This window comes from Girardinichthys multiradiatus, chromosome 23 (assembly GCF_021462225.1).
Source record: "Girardinichthys multiradiatus isolate DD_20200921_A chromosome 23, DD_fGirMul_XY1, whole genome shotgun sequence".
Lineage (NCBI taxonomy): Eukaryota > Metazoa > Chordata > Actinopteri > Cyprinodontiformes > Goodeidae > Girardinichthys > Girardinichthys multiradiatus.
In genome coordinates this window covers 38,895,347-38,922,507 of record NC_061815.1, presented here as the reverse complement: position 1 = coordinate 38,922,507, position 27,161 = coordinate 38,895,347, and the positions used below count along the sequence as shown (strand labels likewise).

General features: G+C 42.1%; 1 protein-coding gene across 8 annotated transcripts in view; it reads left to right on the top strand.

Annotated features, from left to right (window-relative positions):
• The window catches only part of bcorl1 (BCL6 corepressor-like 1), a 42,425-nt gene that overhangs the window by 10,726 nt on the left and 4,538 nt on the right, over positions 1–27,161 (top strand). For 3 of the 8 annotated variants that reach the window (XR_007036221.1, XR_007036220.1, XM_047352786.1), the window contains exons 2-9: positions 16,998–17,078; positions 17,171–19,741; positions 19,936–20,068; positions 20,324–20,779; positions 24,129–24,316; positions 24,517–24,783; positions 24,874–25,040; positions 25,178–25,323. Coding sequence is in view for 6 of the 8 variants with exons in the window: in XM_047352786.1 (XP_047208742.1) it covers positions 17,073–17,078; positions 17,171–19,741; positions 19,936–20,068; positions 20,324–20,779; positions 24,129–24,316; positions 24,517–24,783; positions 24,874–25,040; positions 25,178–25,323 (3,934 nt within the window). In the remaining 2 variants the exon portion in view is untranslated. Of the gene's footprint in view, positions 1–5,440; positions 5,586–10,290; positions 10,423–16,997; positions 17,079–17,170; positions 19,742–19,935; positions 20,069–20,323; positions 20,780–24,128; positions 24,317–24,516; positions 24,784–24,873; positions 25,041–25,177; positions 25,324–27,161 lie in introns of those variants that run through there. The other 5 variants (XM_047352787.1, XM_047352788.1, XM_047352791.1 and 2 more) reach the window with 5 other exon arrangements.

The following is a 27,161-nucleotide window of genomic DNA, read 5'->3' as shown; positions in this document are numbered from 1 at the left end:
TTGTGCTCCTCGACCATCTCGTTTGTTTCTGTCTTCTATGTCATCTGCAGAGAACTAGATTTACTTCAGTTTCAATTAAGACCTATTATAGACCTATGAAACTAAAGCAGTTTGAGTCGTCTATGCTATATTTGTTTTTATCTCAGATCAGTTTGTTCAGAGCCCAGTGAGACAAGCTAAGAGATATCAGGGAATCATATCATATTTATTCGGTTTGCCACTAGATGCCTCGGCATGCTGCAGACTGACCAGAATTCCCAAAATTCTGCAGCTGTTTGAAAACTGAACCCTTAACATCAATATTTAATTCACACTGGAAATACAGAGACTGTCTTGCTCATGTCCACAGTGTCCTTAACAGGAAACTCACACTGACACCTCTCTGCTTGTGTATTATTGACAATAGACAAAATGTAGAAATACATGGCAAAATCATGGAAAATACAGGATTTATCATAAATCAACTATTTCAACCAGGAAGCTTTTTGCTGTCCCATGCTTATCGATACAAGTGTACAGTTGATTAACTGATTTCAGACAGCAGAAAACCACCGCTATAAAAATGCAATGAATAGAAACAAAATGTTCACAAACGTGAGTAGTCAGTAAGTGTGTCGGTTTGATGGGTTTTGTTTGGCCCTGGCAGGTCCGCGTTTTTGTGGCAAATATTAGATATATTTAAGTTTGACCTCAGCAAACTAACAATGTACCAAAAAAGAAACTTTGACATAAAACATTCATATCAGCAAGAACCTGGAAGGTGTTATCATTCAGTCTGAATCTGCAGTGTGTAAGGATTAATTGGACAAGTCAGGTTTTTCAGAAAAGCACATTTCATAAACCAGGCATAGAAACAAATAAAAGCAACAATAAATTAGGATCGAACACAGGTTTTTAATATAAGACAAAGATAACCCAGGTAGAGGGAAATTAGGATTTTTCATTAAAGGGGAAAGCTATCCAAAGCCATCCAGCTTTTCTCACTTCCATCCATCCATCCATTGTCTTCCGCTTATCCAAAGACCCAGACTTCCCTCTCCCCAGCCACTTGGGCTAGCTCGTCTGGGGGAATCCCAAGGCGTTCCCAGGCCAGCTGAGAAACATAGTGGCTCTATTCTGAGTCCCTCCCAGATGACTGAGCTTCTCACCCTATCTCTAAGGGAGAGCCCAGACACGCTGCAGAGGAAACTCATTTCGGCTGCTTGTATCCGTGATCTCGTTCTTTCAGTCATGACCCAAAGCTCATGACCATAGATCGACCCATAAATCGGGAGCTTCGGTTTTTAACTCAGCTCTCTCTTCACCACGACAGACCGGTACAGCGCCCGCACCATTGCTGACGCAGCACCAATACGTCTATCGATGTCTCGCTCCATTTTTCCCTCATTGGTGAACAAGACCCCAAGATTCTTGAACTCCTCCACTTGATGCAGGACCTCCCCCCAACCCGGAGAAGGCACTCTACCATTTTCCGGCTCAAGACCATGGCCTCGGACTTGGAGGCACTGATTCTCATTCCTGCTCCAGAGAGAGCTGTAGATCACGAGATGATGAAGCCAATAGGACCACATCATCCGCAAAAAGCAGAGACGCAGTCCTATGGCCACCAAAGCGGATCCCCTCAACACCTTGGCTGTGCCTAGAAATTCTGTCCAAAAAAGTTATGAACAGAATCGGTGACAAAGGGCAACCTTGGCGGAGTCCAACCCACACTGGAAACGAGTCCGACTTACTGCCGGCAATGCGGACCAAGCTCTGACACCGGTCGTACAGGGACCTAACAGTCCGTATCAAAGAGCCTGTTACCCCATACTCCCGGAGTACCCCCCACAGAATTCCCAGAGGGACACGGTCGAACACCTTCTCCAAGTCCACAAAGCACATGTAAACTGGTTGGGCGAACTCCCATGCACCCTCCAGGACTCTGCTGAGGGTGTAGAGCTAGTCCAGTGTTCCACGGCCAGGACGAATACCACACTGCTCTTCCTGAATCCGAGGTTCAACTATTAATCACCTCAGTGACCTCAGCACCAGAGATTGGAGAGCCTGCCCCAAGGTCCTCAGGCTCTGCTTCCTCAGTGGAAGACGTGCCGGTGGGATTGAGGAGGTCTTCAAAGTACTCCGCCCACCGACCCACAACGTCCCGAGTTGAGGTCAGCAGCACTCCCTCCCCACTGTAAACAGTGTTGGTAGTGTACCTCTTCCCCCCCTGAGACGCCGGATGGTGGACGAGAATCACCTCAAATGACAAAAGTCATTTTCCATGGCCTCTCTGAACTCCTCCCACACCCGAGTTTTTACCTTAGCAACCATCCGAGCCGCATACCACTTGGAATGCCGGTACCCATCAGCTGCTTCCGGAGTCCCTCTCCCGGAGGTGGGTTAAAGCTCCGACTCACGGGAGACTCCGCCAGGCGTTCCCAGCAGACCCTCAAGATCCGTTTGGGTCAGCCAGGTCTGACCGGTATCCTCCCCCACCATCGCAGCCAGCTCCACCCTCCTCTTCCCCCTCCTCAGTCTATCTTTGACATTAAAATTTATTTGATGATCTAAACAATTTAGGTACCACAAAAATAAATCTTTAAGGGAACAAATACTTTTTCCCTGCTCCGTAAAAAGGGCAACCTTTATGGTCGAGCTATGTTAGCAGAGACATAATTTAAAGCTAATTTAATCACTTCTACAGGTTATGTTTGAGCTGGGAAAAGCATTTTCTGCTCATTGTAACCAAGATAGCTTTTCAATAGTTGCTGTTGAATGTAGAATGCCAAAAACAAAGCTAGAGACCAATGGTGCTGTTTTTTATGGAGGGTTTAGCTAGAGGTGGGCAGCAAATTGAATTTTGCTTAGGGCCTCTTCCAACTTTGGGTTGGCTCAGCCTGAGTGACACAGAGATGCAAAGAGCCTTATGTTCCTATGCAATCGTAAAAAGCCTCAAAACACACAAAATCTAGCATTTTTAGGACCTGATAATTATAGACAAAATTCTGAAATATTATTTTCTAAGTTACTAAAACTAAATAGCTCAAACAAGGAAAGTGCTTTTTTATTTTGATTATATTTAAAAACTAACACCCTGAAGTCATCTTTTGGAATCAAGGCTTGTTTCACCCATCAGTATCTCAGAGACAAGCATGCTTGTCGTAAAATCATAGAGTGAGATCAGTGGTTGCCGAGGCACATAGAGCAAAGAGGTTGCCACATTGCTGCAGTCTGTGGCTAAAGACCTCTGAACTTCATGGGGCCTTCAGATAAGCTCAACAACATTGCATTGAGAACTTCATGGAATAGGGTTCCAATGCTGAGCAGCTGCATCCAAGCCTTACATTGCCAAGTGCAATGCACAGCTTAGGGTACAATGATGTAAAGCACACCACCACTAAATTGTAGACCAGTGCAGTGTGTTTTCTGGAGTGATGAATCATGCTTGTCTGGTTAGCATTTGCCAGGAGAGAGGTACCTGTCTGGCTACAGTGTACCACGTGTAAGGTTTGGTGCAGAGGGGTATATGATGTGGCTCTTTTTTTCAGGAATTGGTTTTAGCCCCTGAGTTCCAGTAAAATAAATCCATAATTCTGCATCACACCAAGACATTTTGGACAATTTTATGCTGCCATTTTTGTAAGAACAGTTTGGAGATGATCCTTTTCTATTCCAACATGACTATGCACCAGTGCACAAAGCAAGCTCCATAAAGGCAGTAATGAGTGAGTTTGGTGTGGAGGAATTACCTAAATCTGATAGGATACCATCCATCCATCCTCTCTCTATACCCACTTATCATTGCATTGTTGCCAGGGGGCCTGGTGCCTATTACCAGCAGTTATTGGGATGGAGGCAGGGTACACCCTGGACAGGTCGCCAGTCAAATCGTGTCTGTATTGTTTCTCTGTCACCCTGTCATGGGGTAATACAGAGACACACATGACAGACAACCATGCACACACTCATCCCTAAGGGCAATTAAGACAGACCAAGAAACCTAACAGTCATGTTTTTGGAATGTGAGAGGAAGCCGGGGTACCCAGAGAAAACCCTCGCATGCACAGGGAGAACATACAAACTCCATGCAGAAGGTTTCAGAAATCGAACACGGTTGCTGCAAGGCAACAGTGCAATCACTGAGCCCCCCTGACAGAATACATTTTGCTCGAATTGGAGCAGGGACTGCAAGCTAGGCCTTCTCGTCCAATGTCGCCTGGACCTCTGGAGGAATAGTCAAACATTTGTGTAAACACACTCCTAAACCTTGTAAAAAGCCTTCCGAGAAAGATAGTAGCTGTTTTGACTTCTCAGTCAAAACAGCTTCAACCCTACATATTAAACCCTATGGATTAAGAATGGGATGTTATTTAAATTCATATGTGTGTGAAGGCATATGAGCGAATACTTTATAGTAAAAAACCAGCTTCCTGATACATACCTGATAGTAACAGGAAATAAGATTTTGATACACTGCTTGACAGTGGCTGAATGTCAGGGCTGAAGATGAACTATAGAGAGAATGACACTGTCTTTTCTCATCCTGTTTACAGTGGTGTTTACCACAGAAATGTAATGCCATCTGTTTATTCTGTTTAATTATTGGTTTATTTGGGATATTTTAGTTTGGGACTAGCTTACAGTTTAAGGACAGTTGAGAAAAAAAACCTTTCCACAAACAATGTACAATCAGAAGGCTCATCTTTGGATACAAGGTATATGATGATAAGAATATAGATTGATTTTAATCAGAAACACTTTGTATAGATAGAAAAAATCAATGTTGACAGATTGTCTTTTATTTATCTTATTGTCGAGGTCAAAACCTATCAGAAAGCATACATCCATTCAGCTTTTTAATATTATCTGTGATATTGAATAACAGCATTAGACTGAACAGTGCAAGGGCACGAGGTAGCAACTAAACATATTTTTGATATTATTAATCAGTTGTGTGCTTTGATGGTCTTCACCCTTTATCTGTATCTGGTTGAGAATTTAAACTGCATGAAATATTGTCTTGAGACCAATTGTGGAAAGGCTCAATGACTGTAAGGCACTGTAAGTAATTCCAACATTTCCCCTAAAATAAACTATTTGTTTTAACTGAAGCCAATAAGAAGTGAAGATGCTGTGTTCAGACCTGTTTGCAAGTTAAACTGGCAGCAGCTGTGTTTCCAGTCTTCATCATTATTATGGTTAAATTCGGGTTGTATGGTTTAAATAAAATATTTACTTATTCAGAATATCATCTTTTCTTATTTAGGGTGTTTTGCATTGGATCTCAGTCAGAGAATCTGTGAGATAACTGTTCAAGCCACAAAAATGAAAGGCTGGACCCCATTAGAAGCATGTCTGCTTGTTATTCACCTGTAGGGCTTATCCCGGCGCTAGGACCCAGGGTGCGCGATTTTCATCTCCAGCTGCTGCAGACCGAAAACTGGCAATAAGGGAAGATCGCGAGGACAAGCCAAAATTGCCTACTGTATTCATTCTGCTCCAAAAATCCCACCCGTGGCCCCTCACCGAAGCCCGAGCGACGGCGGCGGCCGCTTGTTGCGCTGTGTGCGGGCTTTGAGGCTGTCGACGGCTCGGAGCACAAGGTAAGACGGTGCAATACCATGCGATTACCAATAACAAAGGCGTTACGGGCGAGCAGGGGGCATTAAAGGGGGCATTGCACAACGCTGCCGAGGGCGAGTAAAACTCTGCCAAACTTTGACCTGGATATTTGCGTTTTCCCCCGGTTTAAGTCTCGAAGGAGCCACAGTAGTTGCCGTGATGTTTCGCTGTTATCCCACGGCATTAAATGCGGGATCGTGTCTCATGCATATGGACAGCCAAGTTCCAGGGATGACATCCGTGGAACTGTCGTCCATGCGTGCCGGTGTGGGGTAAAAATCCAGATCCGGACGCAGTTTAGCTCCTCATAGACACGATCTGAACATTTTGGAGATACATTTAACGTAACATAGCACACAGGGCCATCCTTTAACCTGGAGGATAACATCACTCTGGACTGTTTCTGTGATCGGCTGCTGTCCTTCCTGTAGCTTGCTGTGGAATAATTCATCATTTATACCAAGATGGAAGGGTATTGTTGTGGGTTTGTGTACCCTGACTTCCCCGCAGCCTCGACATTACTGACCAGGTGAAGCACCAACTTAGACGGGACATCCTCCTCGCCGTAAAGCATGGCGGCCTAAATAGGGTCGATAATCTCCGATATGACTAACACTTAGATGAGCATGTGAGCCCGCTTTGAAGACGATATTCTTTGAGAAAAAAATAAAAACAGGCCTTTGAACATAAACAAAGTGCATTCATCCGTGCTATCGCAGCTGCCGTCGTGCATGTACGGAATACCACATCACTGATTTATAATAATGGCGTGGGTAACAAGTTTTTAAATAAAACTCCCAGCTCCATATATGCGGTGTGGAGTCCGTGGAAGAAACCAGCCGGTCACTGCCGGGAGAGCTCATCCGAAGCTCCAGCGCGGAGGTTCGGGTCTCCGGGTTGTCCCCCCCCCCTCCAGGCTCGTTCTCAATGCGATGTGTCAGCTGCCCACTTTGTGTGACTGTTACGGCTCTCTACTGCGTTTCCCTTTTCAGTGATCGCCCCCTGATTTGTTTCCCGATTTCTCATCTAGCCGTCTGTCAACGATTTGTCCGATTACACGCAGCCATTGCTGGGCGAATGGCGAAGGGCATGTTGGAGTCTCACACACAGCGATCCGCTCCACCACAGCACGGCGGAGCAGCGAAATAGTTTGTGGATAGGGTCGTTGTCCTGTACAGCCGTACTGCTTCATGCACGGCAGCAGCCACACTAATTCCTCCAACCACTCGCCGATTTTAGCCTGGCTGTTTGCACGGTTATTCCCTCCCCAGGCACCAGGCTGGAGTTCAGAAAAGTCAGATATTTGTTGGCCTAAAGGAGAGGATCCCCGTGTAAACCAGCAGGCCTGCTCTGCTTTCGGGATTCAGGTAAGACCAAATGGCCTAATTACAGCAGAGTACCCTGCACCGCTTAACTACTGTGCCAAAATGTGATTATGGAGTAGAGAGCTAAATAACCTGTGGCTGTTTATCTTTAGGGGGGAGGATCTCTTCCATTGACTCACTTTTCTTGATGTGAACACAGAAATATGAGAACAAAAACTAGGATTAAAGTCCAAAAATCTAATAATGTACAAACTGGAGCTTTGCTGTAAAACACCCTAAAATCAGCTTCCTGAATCCAAAACCTTAACCAACCTGATACTAACAGGAAATGTGATTTTGACATAGTGCTCTGCAATGACAGAGCCGTAGATGCACAACAGAAAGAGTGCTGCTGTCTTTCTCGTCATTATTAAATATTTGTTTTCAGGTGTGATTACCAGGGTGTGTAATAGATTTTATAATTCACATGGTCTCAAATACACTCGGACCAGTATGAGATTATCACAGAATGGTAACTTGAGAAGAAATACCATGGCTCCAATGTATATACAAAACATTTAACAGAATAATATAACGTTATGCAATTGCTTTCATTTCAAAGACAAAATCAACAATTTTCCCTTCCCATACTAAAATAATCTGACATATAATATCATAGCTCTAATTATTACATCTTTAATATTTATTGACTGTATTTTTTGTGACCAGAAATATTTCCAAACAGCAAAGGAAAAGTTTAGCCTTCTTTCAGCCAGCTGATCAGTAGTGTAGCAACCGGTGGGGGAGGGGCGGTGCTTAGTTCCTATTTGCTCCAAACATCCAGAGAAAACTGGTTCTTTCTTGGGGCTCTCATTAAAAAGACTTAAGTAATTATTTTAATTCAAATTTAAGCTGTGTTGAAACTATAATAAAAAATATATCTTTGTATACCTTGATATTGACAATCAGCCCATGTCTAGTCTCAGGTCTGTTTTATTACTGTCCTTATCGACATTATAAAGAGTTGTTAGCAGCTGTGTTTACCATAGATAATGCTATAGCTTCTCTGATTCACAAGGTCTCTGTTTAAATTTTTATATTGAGTTGGTTTGGAATATTTTTGTTGTAGGACTAACTTAAAATTTGAGAACAATGGAGATTTAGACATGCACAAGTAGGGATGGGTACCTTTCACATATGAACCAATATGTTACCAATACCTGGTACTGGTATCTACGGAATAGATACCAGTACTCAAGGTACCAGTTTTCGGTACTTTTATGTGTGTTTATGAGGTAATAAATGTTAAATTTGTTTATTAATAAAATTTTCAATTTTAACAGATTTATTTATTTATATATAAACTAGAATGAATATATCAAAACAACATCCAGCTGTTTGTATTGTAACATTGCAGTTGTTTCAAACATTTCTTCAACATGGAAACCCTTAACTAACTACGCAGTGTTTTTTCTTAATAAGAGATCTGAGGCTGATGAAAACTGTGCACTCTTCAGCCTTGAAAACAATGTTGTGCTTAACCAGGTTTTTCCTCAGATTAGAAGTATTCCCTCTGCTGGCCTTGCACTTTGGGTCACAAATGTTGCAGCGAGGGTAATCTGCACCGCATTTTGAAAAGTGGAGCCATACTTTCAAGCGCTTTCTATCAGCCATTCTTTGTTGCGGCCACTGACGTCATTATGTTCTTGTGTGTGCAATGTTGTGTTCATGTCCGGCATTGAAAATCGTCCACTCTTCCACTCCCTCGGTGTCACAATGATGGGCTTAGGTACCGAAACACGGTACCGTTTGATTTTACATGAATCGGTACTCGTTAGTTCTGTCGGAGTTCGGTCGGTACCTATAAAAGTACCGAATTCGGTACTCATCCCTATGCACAGGAAATAGTATTGGACAGAAGGTTCATCTCTGGTATCTATAAATTATATAAAATGATAAGAATATAGACTGATTTAAATCAGAAACACTTTGTATAGGTTTGAAGAGGCAAGGTTAACATAATGTCTTAATTTATTCTAATGGGACGGTCAAAACAATTCAGAAACCCAAAATCAGTTTAGCTGTTTTCAATTTTTTTGTCATATTGCATGATGGAAGTAGTCTGAGCAGTGCAAAGTTCCTTAGATTATCTTCAGAGCCTTTCCAGGGTATTTTTTGGGATAACGTAAACTACATAAGAAATTAACTGGGAAAAGAGCAGGAAATCAAGTAGTTAAGTCAATTTAAAATCAACTTTTTAAAAATGAAGCCAATAAGATGGGTTTTCACACTTGGAGGAGTTAAAGGTCAGAAGCAATTTTTTCAGTCCAGATCAGTCTACTTAAACTTAAATATGTGCTGATTTGCCTTATTTAAAATAATATCTCACCTTATTTTGGGTGTCTTGTATTGCTCTAAATCTGTGCATATAAAGCCAAACCCAGTTCACTAAAGTTTAAAGTCTAACTGCTGTACAATACAGTTAATACTTCTAATCAGCTGTGTGCTGTATATGTTTAATAGGAAAAAACAATTTAAATAGGAAATGGATGAGAAGAATAGGTTCATTCTGGCTCTACAGGCTCATTATGTCCCTTTACAGATTTGACATCCAAAGGGGAAAACATTATTTAAAATTTGTTTAGGAGATTTTTTCTATCAAATGTACTTCCAGGGCTTTTCATCCAGCTGTGCTGTGTGGGTCAGCCGTGTATTTGAAACTAAAGCTCATTAGACTGGTGAAGTTAGATCCATGGCATCAACACAAAAGACCAAAGCTTCTTTGAAGATAACATGCTTTAAAATCCTTTGGAAAAATCTGTTTAAAATCCCCCCATCCCCACCAAGCCAGTCGGCCAGGCGGCTGCTGGAGGCTGCTGGAGGGCCTCCAGCAGCCGGAGTCCTGCTTCCTCATGTTAGTTCTCAAGCAACAGACCCAAACCACTGCCGCTCTGCCTTTTCTTGTTTTATTAAAGCCCGTTTCAGCAGCTGACTGGTAATTGACCTGTCTTACACTGACTCACAGAGACGTTCAGTGATAATCAGACTCCGCTTTGTTTATTAAAAAAAAACACCACTTCATTACTTCGTTGCGCCGATAACCCTTTTCAGTTTAGCGCACCGTTACACTCTTTGGTCGCGATCCCCCATTCCCCTGAGCGGCTGGAGCTCGCGGTGCATGCCGGTACCTGGAGTTCTCAGCCCTCCCAGTCTCTCCAGCGTCCAACGCTGGGCGTGGAGAGCCGAGCACTACATCTCCCAGGCTGTCACCGCGCACCCTCCTGCCCCTCTCTCCCACCAGACTGGAGGCTGGAGATACGGAACGGACTGTCTTGACGACCCCCCTCTCTTCCCTCCCCTTCTTCTCCTCCCTTCCTCCCGCCCCCCGGACTTTTAGAGCCGAAAACCGTCGAGATCAGTGAGCAGCCGCGGACGGCAGAGGCGAAAGGCTGGACACGGCCGTATCTACCACAGTCGTGCCTGCACGTCGTTCACTTGCCATCTGGACGAGCGGGTTCGTAACTGTTTGTGTCATTAGACATCTCTTTCCTCGCCCGCTGATTAGCACGGGATTGATTCAGTTTTTGAGGTAGAGAGTAAAAAAAAAAAGGGGGCCCAGAAAGGAGAGGCTTGGTGAATGCCTTTCAACGCCGGAGTGGCTCAGTCTGTCCACTAAAGGGCCGATAAGAGAGGCTGGAGCACTTCACATTGGGGCGGCCGGGGATAAATACCAGCCTGCCTCAACATGCAGAGCGACGGCTGCGCAGGGAGCTGGACCCGGGCTGGAGACAGTTCAGGAGCACAGTTCCTCATAATAAGTTGTCAACCCGCACCCCCCTCCCCCTCTCTTGTCCCTCTTTAGTGGACTACTTTTTCTCACCTATCTACCAGTTAGTCCAGTTTGTGTGCTTTTAGCCAGAGAAGAGGATCATTTGTTTGTCATGTGTTACTTTGTTGTTGTTTAGTTCGCTTATCGTTTCGGTCTCCGTTTGACTTTTGTGGATGCTGGCTGACCTTACCAGGCGCAGATGTGACACATTGTGGGATCTTTCGGCAGATATCTCCCATCGCTTTGCTGTCCATGTCAGAAAACGGAGGTTAGAGACAAGCCTGCCCGGTTAGTGTCCATGTTTGCCTGCAGATGGACCGATCACCTGAGTCCCCATTCCTCCCATTATGTTGGAGAATGGGAGCAACGCGGAGCTCTCCAGAGTTTTTCCGTGCTGATATTTATACCGAGAGCCTCAGCACGTGGTGTTTTTGTCCACTTTTTTCAGCTGTGACATTGGACGCCGCTGAACAGGACAGGGGGCTGACCGGATGGAAGTGAGGGGCTACAGCTGAATAATGTGGCTGTTTTTTCTCGACCCTCTCCCTCTCTCTCTGAGGTATTCCCAGCCTCCACTTTTTGTTTTCGTCTGCTGCCCACGGCGGGTGCGCGGACCTCCGCATGCATTCGCTGGCCTACATCCGAGCGAATGGATTCAGATGTTGCGGAGCAGACCGCGATCGGAGCACAAAGACAAACTAGCTGTAAGCAACTGTTGTACGGTAATATATGCAGGACCCTCCTTTCCACGGAGCGGCATCTGCATCGCTGCTTCCCCCCTCTCATCAGTGCAGGCAGATTACATGCAGAGATTTGGCGTGTCTGTCAGTCAGTGTGTGCATCATCTTCGCCATGTCTCCAGTGACTCAAAGGTGAAACATTTCCATTGCATTCAGTGCTTTAACCATATATTTTAATGGGGTTTGTAGTCGCCCTATTTACTTGCAGATGCGCTGGTCTGCGCTCACCTCTACCTTCATTCAGGATGCTTCTCCTGCGCACATGGGAGTATTCTGGATGCTGGACTTAAGATGGCAATGCTTTATGGTTAACTGAGTGATATTGTATTTGCAATTACTTGTATAGGTATTATTTATCTGTGTTTTCCTAAAAAAATAATGTAAGTTTAAATGCTCAGTTACAATAAGAGTGATTAGAATCTAACTCCATGACTGACTCCTTAAAAGCCAAATTTAAATTCTCAGTTTTTCAGCTAGCAATCAGACCTTTTCTTATTTAAGTCATCCAGTCTTTGCTGGACTTTTTTTTAAAGCAAAAAGCTGTAGTTAAAGATTTCCTTAGCAGTTGCTAACGGTTGCCTCATATATGGATTAATGGATGGTCATACAGAGGACAGATCCTGGGGTCAGGGGCCACCTTAAAACTAGCTTCTGTTTGAAGTGACAGATAAAAGCAAGTATCAGTGAGAAATTATTCAGTGCTTTTGTAAAAACTGTGGGTTTTGAAAATATATTCAGTCCTTTAACTAAGAACTGAATGCTCATATTTGTTGTAGTGTTAATTGATTTGAGATTATTTTGATACAACAGTATAATGCATGGCTAGAGTGCAATAAAGATGTGTTAATACTATAAATTAGAGAAACTCCATATATTGAATGGCAGTCCTCATCCCAAAATCTGCTTCGATGCAATATTTGGTACTATTTAGGATTTCTGATAGCATATAACCCATCTGTGCCCACACCTGATGTAGATCTTGGTGACCAAGATCTTAAAGCTCAGGGACAGTGGTAGCGACTTTGTGATGATGGAAAGGATAGAGAGCAGTGAGAAACATCTGGGTTACTCACAACTGATATCGCAGTATTCAACAATAATATTGCATTCGTAATATTGCACAGCCTTAAGCATCATGCATAATTAGATTGTAGGTTATGGTCAGGTTTGATATTGATTTGGCTGTTTGAATTATGTCCATAGATGACAATTTTCACAACTGTTAAACAGAGAATGTTTCTCTGTGAAATGTTTTATACTCTGCTCTGTGTGCTTACATGTACTTATGCTTTGACAAGCAGGATGTTCTTATATCACTTCTGAAACCTAAAGGTTACTTAGTGAGGACATAATGCAGTGATAATCATTTAAAGCCTTTGTTGACCTGAAAATGTCTTGAAGGCTGGACCTTTAGGAACGTGAGATTAACAATACCTTCCGATATTATTCATATCCTTAAAACGTCTTCAAATTTTTAAGTATTTTTGTGATTTTATTTTAAAGACCAACACAAAGTAGTCCATATTTATGAAGTGAGAGGAAAATGATACATGGTTAAAAAATTAAATCTGAAAAGTGTGGCATGGATATCTATGTGGTCTCTTTGATATCCCAAATTACTTAATTAGTAACTAGAATCCACTTGTGTGTAGTTTAATAAGGGGATAAAGTTGTGAAAAGTTTAAAGCAGATTTCCCAAGCTTTGGCATCTAACGGAGCACCACTCAATCCACCGGGCTTGGCAAGAACAGCGGTGGAGGACGCCCGTGGTGGAGCTGCAGAAATCCACAGCTAAGATGGAACAATCTTAGCTGTCTAACTGGGAGTCTGCAGCAAGACTTTAAAGTGGATGCTCACAGACTCTGTCCAATCTGACTGAGCTTGAGCTGTTTTGCTTAAGAACCAAGTCAAAAAGATGTGCAAGCTGGTATATAAATAAGGCAGTGAAATATGTTTTCTATAAAATACATATACATGCAGCACTTTTCAGATTTTTCTTTGTAAACATTTTGAAAATCTTGTATATTTTTCTCTCCACTTCACAATACACTCACTGCTTGGTGTTTTATCATATACAGTCTTCTAAAGTTTGCAGTTGTGACCCGAGGAAGTTTAATAAAGGTTCAAAGGAGATGATTACCTTTCAAAGGCAGTCCACATCCCTGTGATGCATAAACGTTTTGTGCAGTGGATTGGGGTTTACTTTTTGTTTTGAAAGCAAAGCGTTCGCCTTTTGGTTATTTTATTTTTGGTATCACCATTGGTCAGTAGTTATGGTTGATTTATTTTGGAATGCAACTATTTGCATGCTGCCTACAGAATATATTGTGCCTGTGTCCCAACAATGATTTCATGTGCAGATCTTATTTTAAATTTAGAAGTTTCTCAAAATCACATCTCAGTGACGTTTGGGTGCAGACGTTACTTTGGATTTTAAGAAGCTCTTAATTATGTTAGGTGATGTAGGACATCATTAGTGTATTACTCTGGGAAAGATTGATGCTTTCCCAGAGTAATAACAGGTTAGAAATGACCCTGTAGTCCAGGTTGTTGTGTAAACCAAATGAATGTAACAGATGTGTGTGTGTGTGTTTATGTGCCGGCAGTGAATCTTTAAATACATTTCTGAAGTACAGTTTTAGAGTCATTAGAGACTTCCTCTGGTTTTACTTTGTTTCATTTCATCAAACTAATTTTAATGACAGACAAAGATAACCTGAGTAAACACAAAAAACTATTTCAAATGATGATTTCATTTATTAAAGAGGAAAAAAGCCATCCAAACTATTCATCCACTTGTTACAAAGTAGTTCCCACTTGTTTAGTCATGAATTAACTCTGATTAACCAGTTTACAAAAGTGGACCGTTTTAGAAGAAGTGGATCATGGTTCATTTGCCAAAAACAGTATTTCAGAAAAGGAGCATTTTATCAACAGTAAATCCTGGTGGTAGTTTAATGGTCTGGGGCTGCTTTACTGCTTCAGGATCTGATCGTACCTTCTCAGGAGCAGCACCAGTCAGTCCACTTCTGAATGGCTCAAAAAACAAAATGATGGTTTTGGAATGGCCTAGTCAAAGTCTGGACTTGAATCCATTTAAGATGCCGAGGCCATTCATGCTTAAAAACCTTCCAGTTTGGCTGAGTTACATTTTCACACTGGGCCAGGTTGGTTTGGACAGCTTTATACATTAAATCATTATTTTAAAACTGCATATTTTTTTACTTTGATATAAAATAAGATAACAGCAAAAACACAAGAAATCCATAGTGGAAAAGGACTTTATCACAGCTTTTTATGTCACGAGGCTCATAATCTCCTTATGTTGCAGCAAATGCATTGGCCTTTACTTTACATATTTTCTTAAAATGAGTTGTTGCCTTTTTAAATTGCTAGATGAAGATAAAAGGAAACCTCACCCAATAAACTCTTTGGTTTCGTTTATTAGGCGGTGTGATTCAACCACTTCAACCCATTCAAATCTGTCCCCACAGTCGTCCTGACTTAGTGACCACTTGTGATCAGATTCCTGTTTTCACTATCTGTAGGTAAACACAGAGCTTCAGTCATGCAGTCAACTGTTCAACAAACATGACATCAGCTCATCTACTGATCTTAGTCCTAAACCACAAACACATTAGGTCACCTGAACTATATCATTATTCAGACATTATCATGTTTCAGATTCACCCAGTCGCATGTACTGCAAACACTCAGCTCAGCCTTCTACCAGATGCAATGTGAGATAAGAAAATTAGCCTTTAAAAGTAGCAATTTTACGGAGATCAGTCTTGATTAAAGACACAAACTCCTAGGTTTTGACCCCATTAAACTGTTTCTCTTCTCTTAACTTGGCTGTGTTAAAACCGAGTCCTTAGGTGCGACAGACAAATAGCCTTGTGATATAATTGATGCAACATTTTTTGTAATGATTCAGTAACCTCAGCATGGAATAATGTCTCTAACAAATCAATACAGGTACGTATTATTGAGGTGGCTCACCTAATGGTCCTCCTGGTAGGCCACGGTTAATGTTTTCAACTAAATTATATTGAGTGTCTAAGGGAGCTTTAGATAATTCAGTCCAGTACAAAGTTTTTGCACCGAAAAACAAAATCACAGCTTCAGAATTTTCCCACACCTTTAATTAGTGAGCAGCTGTGCCCAGTTTTGACACTCATTACTTTTACAGATTGTTAGTTCCTGAAACCAAGAGTGAGAAAAAATCTTGGTGGTAACTTCATGTGCGGGCTTTGTCAGGTCAGAAGGTGGTCTTTCGGTGTCCCACGGGATCCGTTTAGGTTATTACCACCAAATTAATATGGTATTGGCACCTGTTTGGACCTGGTATTAACATTCGTCCTGAGAGATTCAGTCATTTTTGTTAAGGTTTCATCAGCGCATACTGATTTTAGCCTATTCCAATTTCTCTATAAGAGCTACAATATAGGAAGATAAAAGAATAGTTTAAAGCAAAGACAAAATGATTTCAAAGTTGACATTTTAAACAGGATTTAGCATCAGATTTTAGCATTTAATGCACATTGCTTTTCAAAATGTAAACAGGAGTCTCCATCTGTATTCCCTGTAGACACTCTAGACCTTTACCTTATCTCGGACATTTCCTAAAACCCTGCCAGCATTTCAAAATTCAGCGTGCTCCATGACAGACAGAGGTTGAAATCTCAAAGGGACAAAACAACGTTGTTGTTACTTCTGGAGGTACTGCTTTCTTGCAGCCCGAATGAATTGGAGACAAATCTCTACAAGCCGTAGAAACTGCATTTTCCCTTTTTAACAACGTCTTACATCTTTGTGTTTCCTCTGACTTCATTCACACTCCACCAATCCTAAAAATAGTAGACTTGCCCCCTTTCCACTGGCTCTTTTTAGGCGTCACGGCTCCACTACACTCGGTCTCGCTGTACTCCACAGGGACCCTGTTGTGGTTCCACTGACCCACTGATGGCTGGAGCTATGGCTTGAAGCCCAGCCTCCAGCCGTCAGTGTAGTACACTGTGGCGCTGTTGACGTTACTGTATGAGATTGTCACATGATAGTAATTTGTGTAAAATGATAACAAATAAATCAATAAATAAATAGTAAATGGAAATACAAATAATGTTTGTATTATGGTATATGCAAAAATGTCTCATATTTCTTTTTTCATGTATAAAATTATCCCAGACTGGGATCATTATTTTTTTTTGTTTTGGTACATAAAAGTTTCCCAGACCACTGATCTGAGCAAAGCCGCAATCGATCGGCCCGGAGAACTTTCTCACCTGTATTTGGCTCTGTCCAAGTCCAGTCAGGTGAACATTAGTGCCAAGGCTAAAAGGAAGCCCTAGAGGTATTTTAAGGGCTGCAGAGATCTGAATGTTTCCTCAGTCAGTTTTGAGTGCTTTACACTTGGGATCAACTTGTTTGCTATTCTTTTACTTGCTTTCTTTGATTTAATTGAAAATAGAACAACACAATGTTAAGTTTATAATTTGTTCTGTCTTGTGTGTTTTGCAGCATATTGCTTCGTTTTAAAGATCATATTGACTGGCTGAGCTTCCACCTGAGGCATGTTTTGCTAAAGAAACACCTATGCAGGTACTTGTTTTCTTTCAGTTTAATTTAGATCACTTGGTTAGAAGAAATTTGTCCTCTTAACCCTGGACTCATTAACCTCTGTCATTACTCAGGTGGAATCTACACTAATGAATGTAGGGGATGGAGGCCCGGTGAGCAGAGAGATCAGTGCTCTGACTAAAGCATCCACTAGCATGGTGGGAAATCCTCCCCAGACGCTTCCCCCTGAGTTTAGAGGAGATGTCAACCTCAGTCAGCAAAACAAAACCACTCCAACAAAAGACTGTAAGGCCTTAAAAGCCTGCCTGGATACTAGCAACTGCAACCATAGTCCTGAAAATTCTCTGCCTCAACAGCCTAATAATGCACCAATGTCCAACTCGGTCCTCACCAGTTCAGAGAAGATACCTGACAAACGGACAGAAACCCCTAAAGTCAGGGCAGATGGGTCTGCGGTCTTCCCCACTACTCAGTGGTCAAGCAGTGTAAAAGCCAGTCGGGAGGACTCTCTCAACCCATGTCACAGCAATGTGACCTCTAGTAAGAAATCACATCCACAAACGCAGTCTCCGCAAAGTCTTGCTCCAGGGTTTCAGTCCTCTGCCATGTTCAAACCAGCCCAGCCCGTTGCCTTTCTTCCCTCATCTAATTTATCCCCTCAGCTTTGTAAAATTACTCTTCCACCAGTGTCAGGTCAAATCGCAGCTTTGAGAGATACGACGGGCAGTCAGTTTCAGAAGGAAATTCAGCCTCAGGGCTCAGGTGTCGGAGTGACATCTCTCATGCGGACTTATCCCTACTCATTGTCCGTGGGTCGAACTCCAGACAAAAAAGCAGCTGGATCAAACCTAAAGCTGAAATCCAACCACTCATCAAGCAAGACTACAAAATCTCTACGAGAACATAAATCTCTAGCTTCTGTGGTAACCTCACCAACTATTCCATTACCATTGCAGCATCCATCATTGACTTCAGCAGCCCCCAGCCACTACACCTTGTCTCCAACAGCTGCCATTTGTTGTGGCTCTGCACTGTCAAACATCACCTCCCAAAGCAGGCTCCTGAACCATTTGGAAAAAGCCAACAGCATAGACAAGACAGCTGTGGGTGCTCTTAACAAAACGCCTCCCTCTGCTGCAGAGAATCACACAGCTTGCTCCAATGAACAAAGAGATGTACCTCTCGATTTGTCCGCTAAATCAAAACGTCCGAAGTGCATAACTGATGCACCATTTTCTACAATTGAGCCTCATAACAACGAGTCCAGTCATAGAGATTTTCTGAATGCAAAGAAGACTCATTCTACAGCTTACTGCTCAAACACACAATATCCAGTCTTACCACACTCCCACAGAAACGGATCCCATCAAAAGCAGTTGAATAGATCTCAGAACCACCAGATTGCTGAACCCAAACCAACATGGGGAAAAGGATCTTCACAGGACTCCATCAAAAGTATCCCTGGTACATATGTAGGTGTGGCTAGCCCCATACTGGCTTCTACTCTAAGAGGCAAAGATGGAAAGGGGACCTTTGCAGATGAATTTCAGAGCTTTGCAAAGCAAGAGTTTATATCTATTATTGACCAAGGAGAACATCTGGCATCAGGAGGGAAGAAGCCATCCTGTCTGGTGAAGGGGAACCAACAAGCTCACAGTGGGAAGCATGTTAAAAACACCAGCACGGCCTTATCCAAGAACTGTCCCACTAAAGGAGCTCTGTCGACTGCCCTGTTAAGCTCTACCAATGCTGATAGTCAAAAGAAATGTGGATTTAACAAAACAGAGGTGCCATACTCTGCTGCTGTTGTTAGTCCAGCCTGGCAGCAGTCTCCCCATCTTCCTCAGCAACCCACTCCTCTTCAGAGAAAAACCCCTCAAGGATCTCCAAAGACCAAAGGCACCACCTTCACAGAGGGGCCCAAGTTTCACAGCCCATCCAAACCTGACGATAAGTGGGAGAGACTGACGTCCCCTCTGTCCAATCTCGCTTCTATTGTAAAGCAGCAAGGTCTTGAAACAACAGCACTCATAAATGAGGGAAACACTCAAGCATCGAGAAAATCTGATACTCTGCATCCACTCAATGAGAGCAAAGACGTCCAGTCTAAGCATACTAAAACCTTTGAATACCCACCTTACTGGTCTTTGGAAAAATGGCCATCTCAAGGGGAATCCACTCAAATTACAAAAAGGCACGAGATGTTGAATGCTGCTGAACATTCAGAAAGTAATACTGCGGTTCACAGTTATAAAGGCGAGCATGTGGGACTGCAAGCAAAGCAAGGCTCCTCCAAGCCCACTGGCCAGACTCCTCTCTTTGGGAGCAATGCATCAACAAATGGGAGCGAGATGGAGAGCAAACTCGCCCAGGTGTTAGAAGGGGAGATATCAAGGAAAGAAAGTGGGACATCAAATGGTGCTGCGAGTGAAAAATCGGAGGACATGGTTGCATCCATTCTTACAGGCCAGTGTAGAGGTGGGAGTGACACACTGGAGAAATCAGCAAACGGTACCAAAGAGGAGTCACCAACCAAAGCAAAAGCAGCTACTATCAAACAAAAGAAGAGCAGTCCTAAGAAACCAGCAAAGGAGAAGCCACCAGCAGACCCATTAAAGAAGGCTGCAGGGAAGAAAAACCAAGACAAACAAAAGACACCAGTCAAAGTTTCTGTGAATAAAAAGGTACGTTTTTTTGATGTCTTGAAGAACTTACCAGGGTGAGAAAATATATTTAAGATTTTTACTAGATAGTTGGGTGGTCAGACCTCCAGTCTATGATTGATGACTTCTAGGATCGTATTTTGAGTTTGCCTTCTTTCCTTTGAAAGTGTGTGATCAATAGCATCCTGTACAACACTGTCCCCTGTGAATTTCAGCAGAAGAAACAATCTGCACCTGCATTGGAGCAGAATCTGTTAGCAGGAGAACTTTCCCCACAGAATCAAGAGACGAATCCAAAGGACAAGATCAGCTTCAGTCAGTCTGAACAGGCAACACGCAGCAAAACAGGTACGGGCTTTGTTTCTCACAATCATGTGGCATTTACTGCCTTTAGAAATGCTTCCAGCAGGTACACAGTTGCGCTATTTGTCACAAATTTATGATGCTTTCCATTTTTGTATTAGATATGAGCAGCATGCAGTCACTTTGAGTAGTTTGTGTATGGAGAGATCAGATGTTGCTTGTTTCTATCATGCTTTTTTTTAATATTTTCATGCACAAAAACAGGTGTGAATGTAACAATCAGATCTTAATTTATCACAGATAAAAGCAGTCCTCGTAGTGTAGACACCTTAGTGTCTTCCAGTAACTCCACCTTATCCAACAAAGAAGCAGATGCGACAGAGTCCTCCTTCCCAAGACTGAGGAGAGGACAGCGACGGGCTGATGATGCTCGACTTGACCTCTGGGGCTTTGCAACGCCTTCCCCTCCCCCTCCACCTATGCCGCCCAAAGATGTGTCTCCATCACCCACTTCGACGCCCAGCCAGCCAGCTCGCCGTCCACGAGGGAGGCCTCGATCGAACACATTGCCAGAGCGCATGTTTGAGGGGAAGGGTAAAGCGGCCGGTGCAGTGGCTGACACGCCCCCACATAGGAGACGCCGACGATGTTCCAGTAAGAAGTATGAAACTGGTGAATACATCACTGAGAAAGACAAGCTGGAGGAGGGAGAACACCTGGAAGACTCTCTGAGACAGAAAACTGCAACCCCAGCAGGTATATAGCACATACATCACAAAAGGCTAGAAGAGTTCCTTTAGTCTGAAATAGTGTTTAAAGGTCTGGATTACTACAAAAAACGAAATAGTTGCATCTATCCATCCATCTGATAATTTTGCTATCCACCGATCTATTCATGTGATTATTTATCTATCATCCATCTGACTGCTCATCTTACTGTTCAAGTACCCATCTGCATGTCCATCCATCCATCCATTTGATTATTTATTTATCTATTCATTCATCCAGCCAGCCATAAATCCTTCCCTCCATGAATCCATCTGTCTTTTTTTTTTGTTCCCTCTGTTTTTGCAGATTTCACATTAAAATCTTGGAAATTATTAAAAACATGCATTGTGAACGTTTGTAATAATAATTTAACAAAAAGTAATTTTGATGATATGAAAATTGTTCAGGAAATTAGTCAGCCTTTCAATGCCTTCATCATGTTTGGTACAACTGAGGGAAAATGAGGCATTGAAGCTTATACAGGGTGAATGGTTTTAAGGCTACCAAGAACTTGTGGCTTTAACTGCGCTTCATTCTAACCAATGGTGTTGTCTCAGTAGTAAGTCAGTGATGACAGCATGTTTTATAGAAATATACAAGAAAACATCATGAGCTGCAGCTTTTTGGCATCAGTAAATAACCAAAAAAGACCTAAGTTGGCTTCGTAAGAATTTTTTTTTTTCTGCTGGGACACAGATGATCTCTAAAAATGTCAAATATCTGTCTTTTTTACCACAGAAGCTTCCTCCATCTGTGTCTATATTGATTATCAACATTTAGTGTAATGTTCTTGACATATTGAATAATAGCAAATTATACTCAGAGACGTCACAACTTAGCCTGCATGAGCATCAGAAAAATCCTGGAGTTTATAATCATCCACTCAATCTTTCCTGGCTGCTGACCTCAGCGGGAGTGATTCGAGTTGTTTCAACAGGTTTACTTGTGACATGTATTTGTCAGTATCATAGATAAACTATAGTTTTCATAGATAAAGTAATTATTCATTAAAAAACACCCAGAGTGAGAATCTGTCCTGAAAAACTTAATGAATAATAAGCCGCTGTATAGATAAAAAATTTTTTAAAAAGCACCAAACAGTCTTTTTAAAACACCACTGAGGTGCTTGTTTTACTGTTTCCAATTTTTACCTGATTCCTGCCTCTGCTTTTATCCAAAAACACTGTCATTTTTTAAGTAATCTATTTTTAATTCCAGTTTTGTTGTAGTAAACATAGTTGCCACTGATTCTTTGACAAAGGAATCCCATAGTGTAAAATATATATGGTGCTGGGAAAATTTTTGCCCTCTTACAGATTTCTTCTGTTTGTGCTTTTTTGTTGAGTTAAATGTTTCAACACTGAACCTTAACTGAGGATTGCAGTGCTTTAAATGTTGTTCTGGGTTCTTTTCGGGACCTTCTGGATGAATCTTCGATGCATTCTTAGAGTAATTTTGGTTGCCTGGCCCTTCTGGGAAAGTTGTTCCATGTTTTCTCCATTCATTGGATGAAGGTCTTTGATTTGGTTCGCTGGAGTCCCAAAGCCTTCTTTATAGCCCTTTCCAGCCTGATAAGTTTTAATGAGTTTTCTTCTCGTCGATCAAGTTTCTTTGGATTGGAGCATGATGTGTTGCTTTATAAGGTATTTTAGCTTGCTGCATGTTGTCAGACTGGTTCTTTTTCACTGATTTCTTAGTTCTATGATCCAGGCAGTGATGAAACTTGGGTTTCTGGCAGTTAATTCATGATTCAGAAAAAGAGGGCAATTTATTTTCCATATATAATATATAATAATGCATAATATAATAAGAACACTGAATTTGTAATTTTATCAGGTTATCTTCGTCTGACGTTAAAATGTGTTTGGTGATCTTAAGCATGTGGATGTGCTAAAACAAGCAAAAACAATCATGGGGTGTCTACGCTTTCCTCAGTGCCGTACTTCATCTTCTCAAGGATATGCCTTGAAAATGGCAACTCAAATAAAGACAAATAAAACATTTGAGAACCAGAGAACTAGAACAAGTGAGTTCACCTGAGATTGTTCCTTCTGCAGCTTGAGCCCACAGATGAAGCAGCAGCAGGAGGCAGCGCGTCTTCCACCTCCTCTAGCTTCACCTCCATCTACTGCCCAATGAGAGGTCAACTGATCGATCAGTAGACTGATTGATTAATTAAGTCAAAGGTGCACTTCATACAAATAACCAATATCAGTGACACACCTCAGCTTGCTAAGTTGAATGATTGCCAGGCACACCTGTGGGCAGAACAGGGTTGTTTTGCTTATTATCCCGTCTTGTTGGAGTGATTCCTGCAGGCAGCCTGCCTTTCACAGCGGGAGGGGCTTTTTCAGTACAACACAAGCAGACCCCGTAGCAAGTTACCCAGAATATTGTAGAAACTTTAAGGGGATCAATGTCATATTTACCAGGGAGAATCACAATTCTTACTGTATCTTTTAGAGGCTAAAACATTTTGTTTTACAAGCCTTAAATAAACTGTAACAGAGGAATAAATGTGCAATTAACCTTGTAAGACCCCAGAGCCAAAGCACAAAACCAGAACCAATCACTTTTTTTTATCAAATCTAACATTCATTCAAACCATCAAATGGGCTTCATAAATCCGCCATCCGTTGCCCTGATTTCTAAAAACAAACCCGATCAACCACTGAAAGCCCAAATCAATATTCTCATCAGTAACCAGTTTGATCTGCACAACCCTCCCTGTCACGGCGCAAAAATAAAGGTACCACAAGCATAGACAACCCATCTTGTCAGGTTTGAAAGGTTTGCTGCCGGTTTAAACCAGAAGAGGTGAATCATAGGTGATTTGCTGTTGGGTAGCAAGTCCAGATGCTGGATAAACATATTGAGATCCAGGGGTACTGGGAGGCCTGGCATATGGGGTCACACAGCTAGAAGGTCTTCAATTCAAATCCCCAATGGAGATTTCTTGGTCATCCTGTGTTGGCGAATTATTGGTTATGACTTGATTTAGGAGTGTGTTAGCATCTCTGCTCCTCCATGTTCCTGATGAGATTTGATCACATTAGCACTTTGTGAAATTAATTATTTTATAAAGCAGTTATCAAATAAGAGAGTCAAAAGTTTGCATATATTGCCTTGTCTGTATTCATGTCCCATTACACCAACAAACGTCTCTGCATTTTATTGAGCTTTTATCTAATAGATACACACCGTAGTGAAACCAGGAGAATGTTTATGAATTTCAAGCAAAGCATTTTTATAAATAAAAATCTGAAAAGTATGACGTATAAATACATTTCCATGGCACTGTATGTTTGGTTGTAGTTAATCTAATTTGTCTTTACAGATCCCCAGATAGATGAGTGTCCGAGCCCAGCTGCCTCCAGCCCAGAGCCCCCGCCTCCACCGAAACCGTCTTACACTCGTTCAGGATCAGTCCGCTACCCGGAGAGGGAGGAGTCTGAGTGCAACAATAAGCCTTCGGGAAAAAGGAAGTTCAAAAGCAAACATCTAAGTGACAGTGATGAACCCAAGGTAAGGTTCTGATCCTTCATCCCAGATTGCAACACATTTCAAATCCTGCACAGTTCTATAAATATGTAAGATTACACTGCCCCCCTGTGGCCAGATGACAAGCTGTTTTTCACAGATAGGAGATCAGCGGGGACAGTAACTACTGACATGTAAAAAATGTTGGAACCTGTAAATGATAAACTTTTAAACCTTTGCTGTAGAGTAAGACCAAGCGCAGCAGCTCTGGGAAGCGTGGCACCTCCCTCCCGCTGAATGATGATAGCGCTGGTGTCAAATCACAAATCACACCCCCACCAACTCCAAAAAGTTTGCCATCTTCCCCAACCATCAAAAAAAGCTCCTCAGGAAGAAGCAGCGGTTCAGACTCGTCTCCTAAAAGACCTGTTCCCCCTGAGGTTCGCCGGCTCATTGTAAATAAGAACGCTGGAGAAACTCTGCTGCAGCGTGCAGCCCGCCTCGGCTATCAGGTAAACACCCACCTAAATACTTCTACTATGATCCAGTAGGTTTATTAGTTTGAAATGCAGATGTTCTGAAAGTCTGTCGTTCTTCTGCAGGATGTGGTCCAGTATTGTCTGGACAAGGACATCAGGGAGGTCAATCGACGTGACAATGCAGGTTACACCGCTCTTCATGAGGCGTCCTCACGAGGTTGGACTCAGATTGTCCAGATTCTTCTCAAACACGGTGCAGATGTCAACTGCAGTGCTCAGGATGGAACACGGTGAGCATCTGTGGAGCCTGACGGTTGTTTGTGGTCATAAGCTCATGGCAGATTTTTGATTTTCTTTTGACTGAATATTTATGTCATGTATTACCCTGTAGACTTTCTAAACCCATCTGTGTAACTTTTTCCCTCAGGCCACTTCATGATGCAGTAGCAAGTGACAACTTGCCAATAGTTTGGCTTCTCCTGAACCACGGTGCAGATCCAACTCTGGCTACTTATTCTGGCCACACGCCAGTCAAACTGGCACACAGTCAGAGCATGAAGACCTTCCTCACAGGTAGTTATTGCTTTTAATGTTCTGCTTCTACCAGAAGGATTAATCTGGGATAAATCGAATCATCACAGAAATACTTGTTTACAAAACATGAATAATAAATGTGTTTTCCAAGAGTACAACCTCTGTCAAGCAAAGCGTCAACACATTCGTAAACTGTGCCCACATCGTGTTTGGCACGGTGACCAGGAGAAGCATCTGTTTTGGAGGCTGAATCTTCCATCTGCTGCTTCTGAGCAGGACAATAAGTGTTGTCAAACATGCTGATTGAACTACTGCTGAAACTCAGTGACTCTTGATGTTGAACCTGACAAGTAGTGATTATTTTGATGAAGTAACCAATTATGAACAAATGAGCTGACGTTTCAAAAAGCTAAGATGACTCAATTATTTTGGATTTCTGGATCATTAATCCAGGATTTACAGAAAATTAGGGTCATGGCACCCGAATTAAATTTCTAATCGTACACACAGTTGAAAACAGATATTTACATACACTGTATAAAAAGACACATGACCATTTTTTCCTCAGTGTCAGACAAGGGTCAGGCAGTTTTTTTCTGTCAGTTTTTTTTTGGTCAGTTAGGATTACATAAACTTTTATATTTGCTATATGCCAAAAATAACAAGATAATTTTTGAATTACTCATAGGTCATAGGTTTGTTGTTTTATAAAGTGTATGTAAATATGTTGTCATCTGCACACATGACAGGTTTTCTGCACATCTGCCATCAGTTTCAGCCTTGCTATGAGGAGGGAACCCATTCAGTATTTTATCAATTTATCAGCATGAGAAGATGCAGATGAGGACATTTTCTGTTCAAGATCCTGCAGTTCATTCCACCTGGCTTTAATTTGGTGCAGCTCCCTACCTCTAAGAGTGCACTCAGAAGGCAGTGTGCGCAAAATCCCGAGTGTGTTTTTCACTGTTCGGTCTGAGATGATCGCACCAAGGATCTGAATCCTTAAGTAGTTTTTTGTGGGTTATGCTGCAGTTGCTGTTAAATTATAGTAGAAAGTAGGGCTGTACAATACTAGGAACGCCTGCGATATCTAAGAGTGTTGGTGAATGACTTGCGCTGAGTAAATACATATTTAACTAAACAGTGTTAATGCCTCTGCTTTGGGTTCATTGCAAACATAGATCTCAGATAGAGAGTAGTCTATCCAGCCCAATGAAAAAATTAAAAGCATTATTTCCATCCCAACAACATAGTTTTATTAAAAAAAGTTGCATCTCACTAGATCTTAGATCTTGATGTACTCCTTAAAAATGTTTCTGCTGCTTTAAAAAACAAGCATCAACATTACTGGCATAGCCTTGTAATTATTTAACCTGCTATTCTTTATTGCAGGTCTTTGCCATATTGCCCCATTGCATCTAGTGATAATGCAATGATATATTGTGCAGCTCTAATATTACCCATACAAACCACTGCTTGTGCTTTTTTGACCTCATCACTGCTTGTTGCTATTGACGCCAGGGTTTCTCTTTGACAGTCGGACAAATGCATTTCGCATTTTATCTACAGCCTGAGAAACCTACCTCAGTCTCTCAGCAACCAGCCTATATGCACAGTTTGGAGGTGTGCAGGCTTCTCCCCAGTTGGCAGACCAATTCCATGGAGAGCCCAGTGCATACTGGTGTACATGTCCACTGAGGTTGATCATGCCTCAGGAGGTTTTCAGCTAGTTGGAGATCTTTTTGGTTGCGGCCAGGGCAAGACAACATATGACAGATTAGATAACAAGACAAATCAAATCTGTTACTAAATGTAAATCAAGACAATTTAAATGTCATCTATGTAAGGAATTCAGACCAGTTGCATCGAGTCACTGA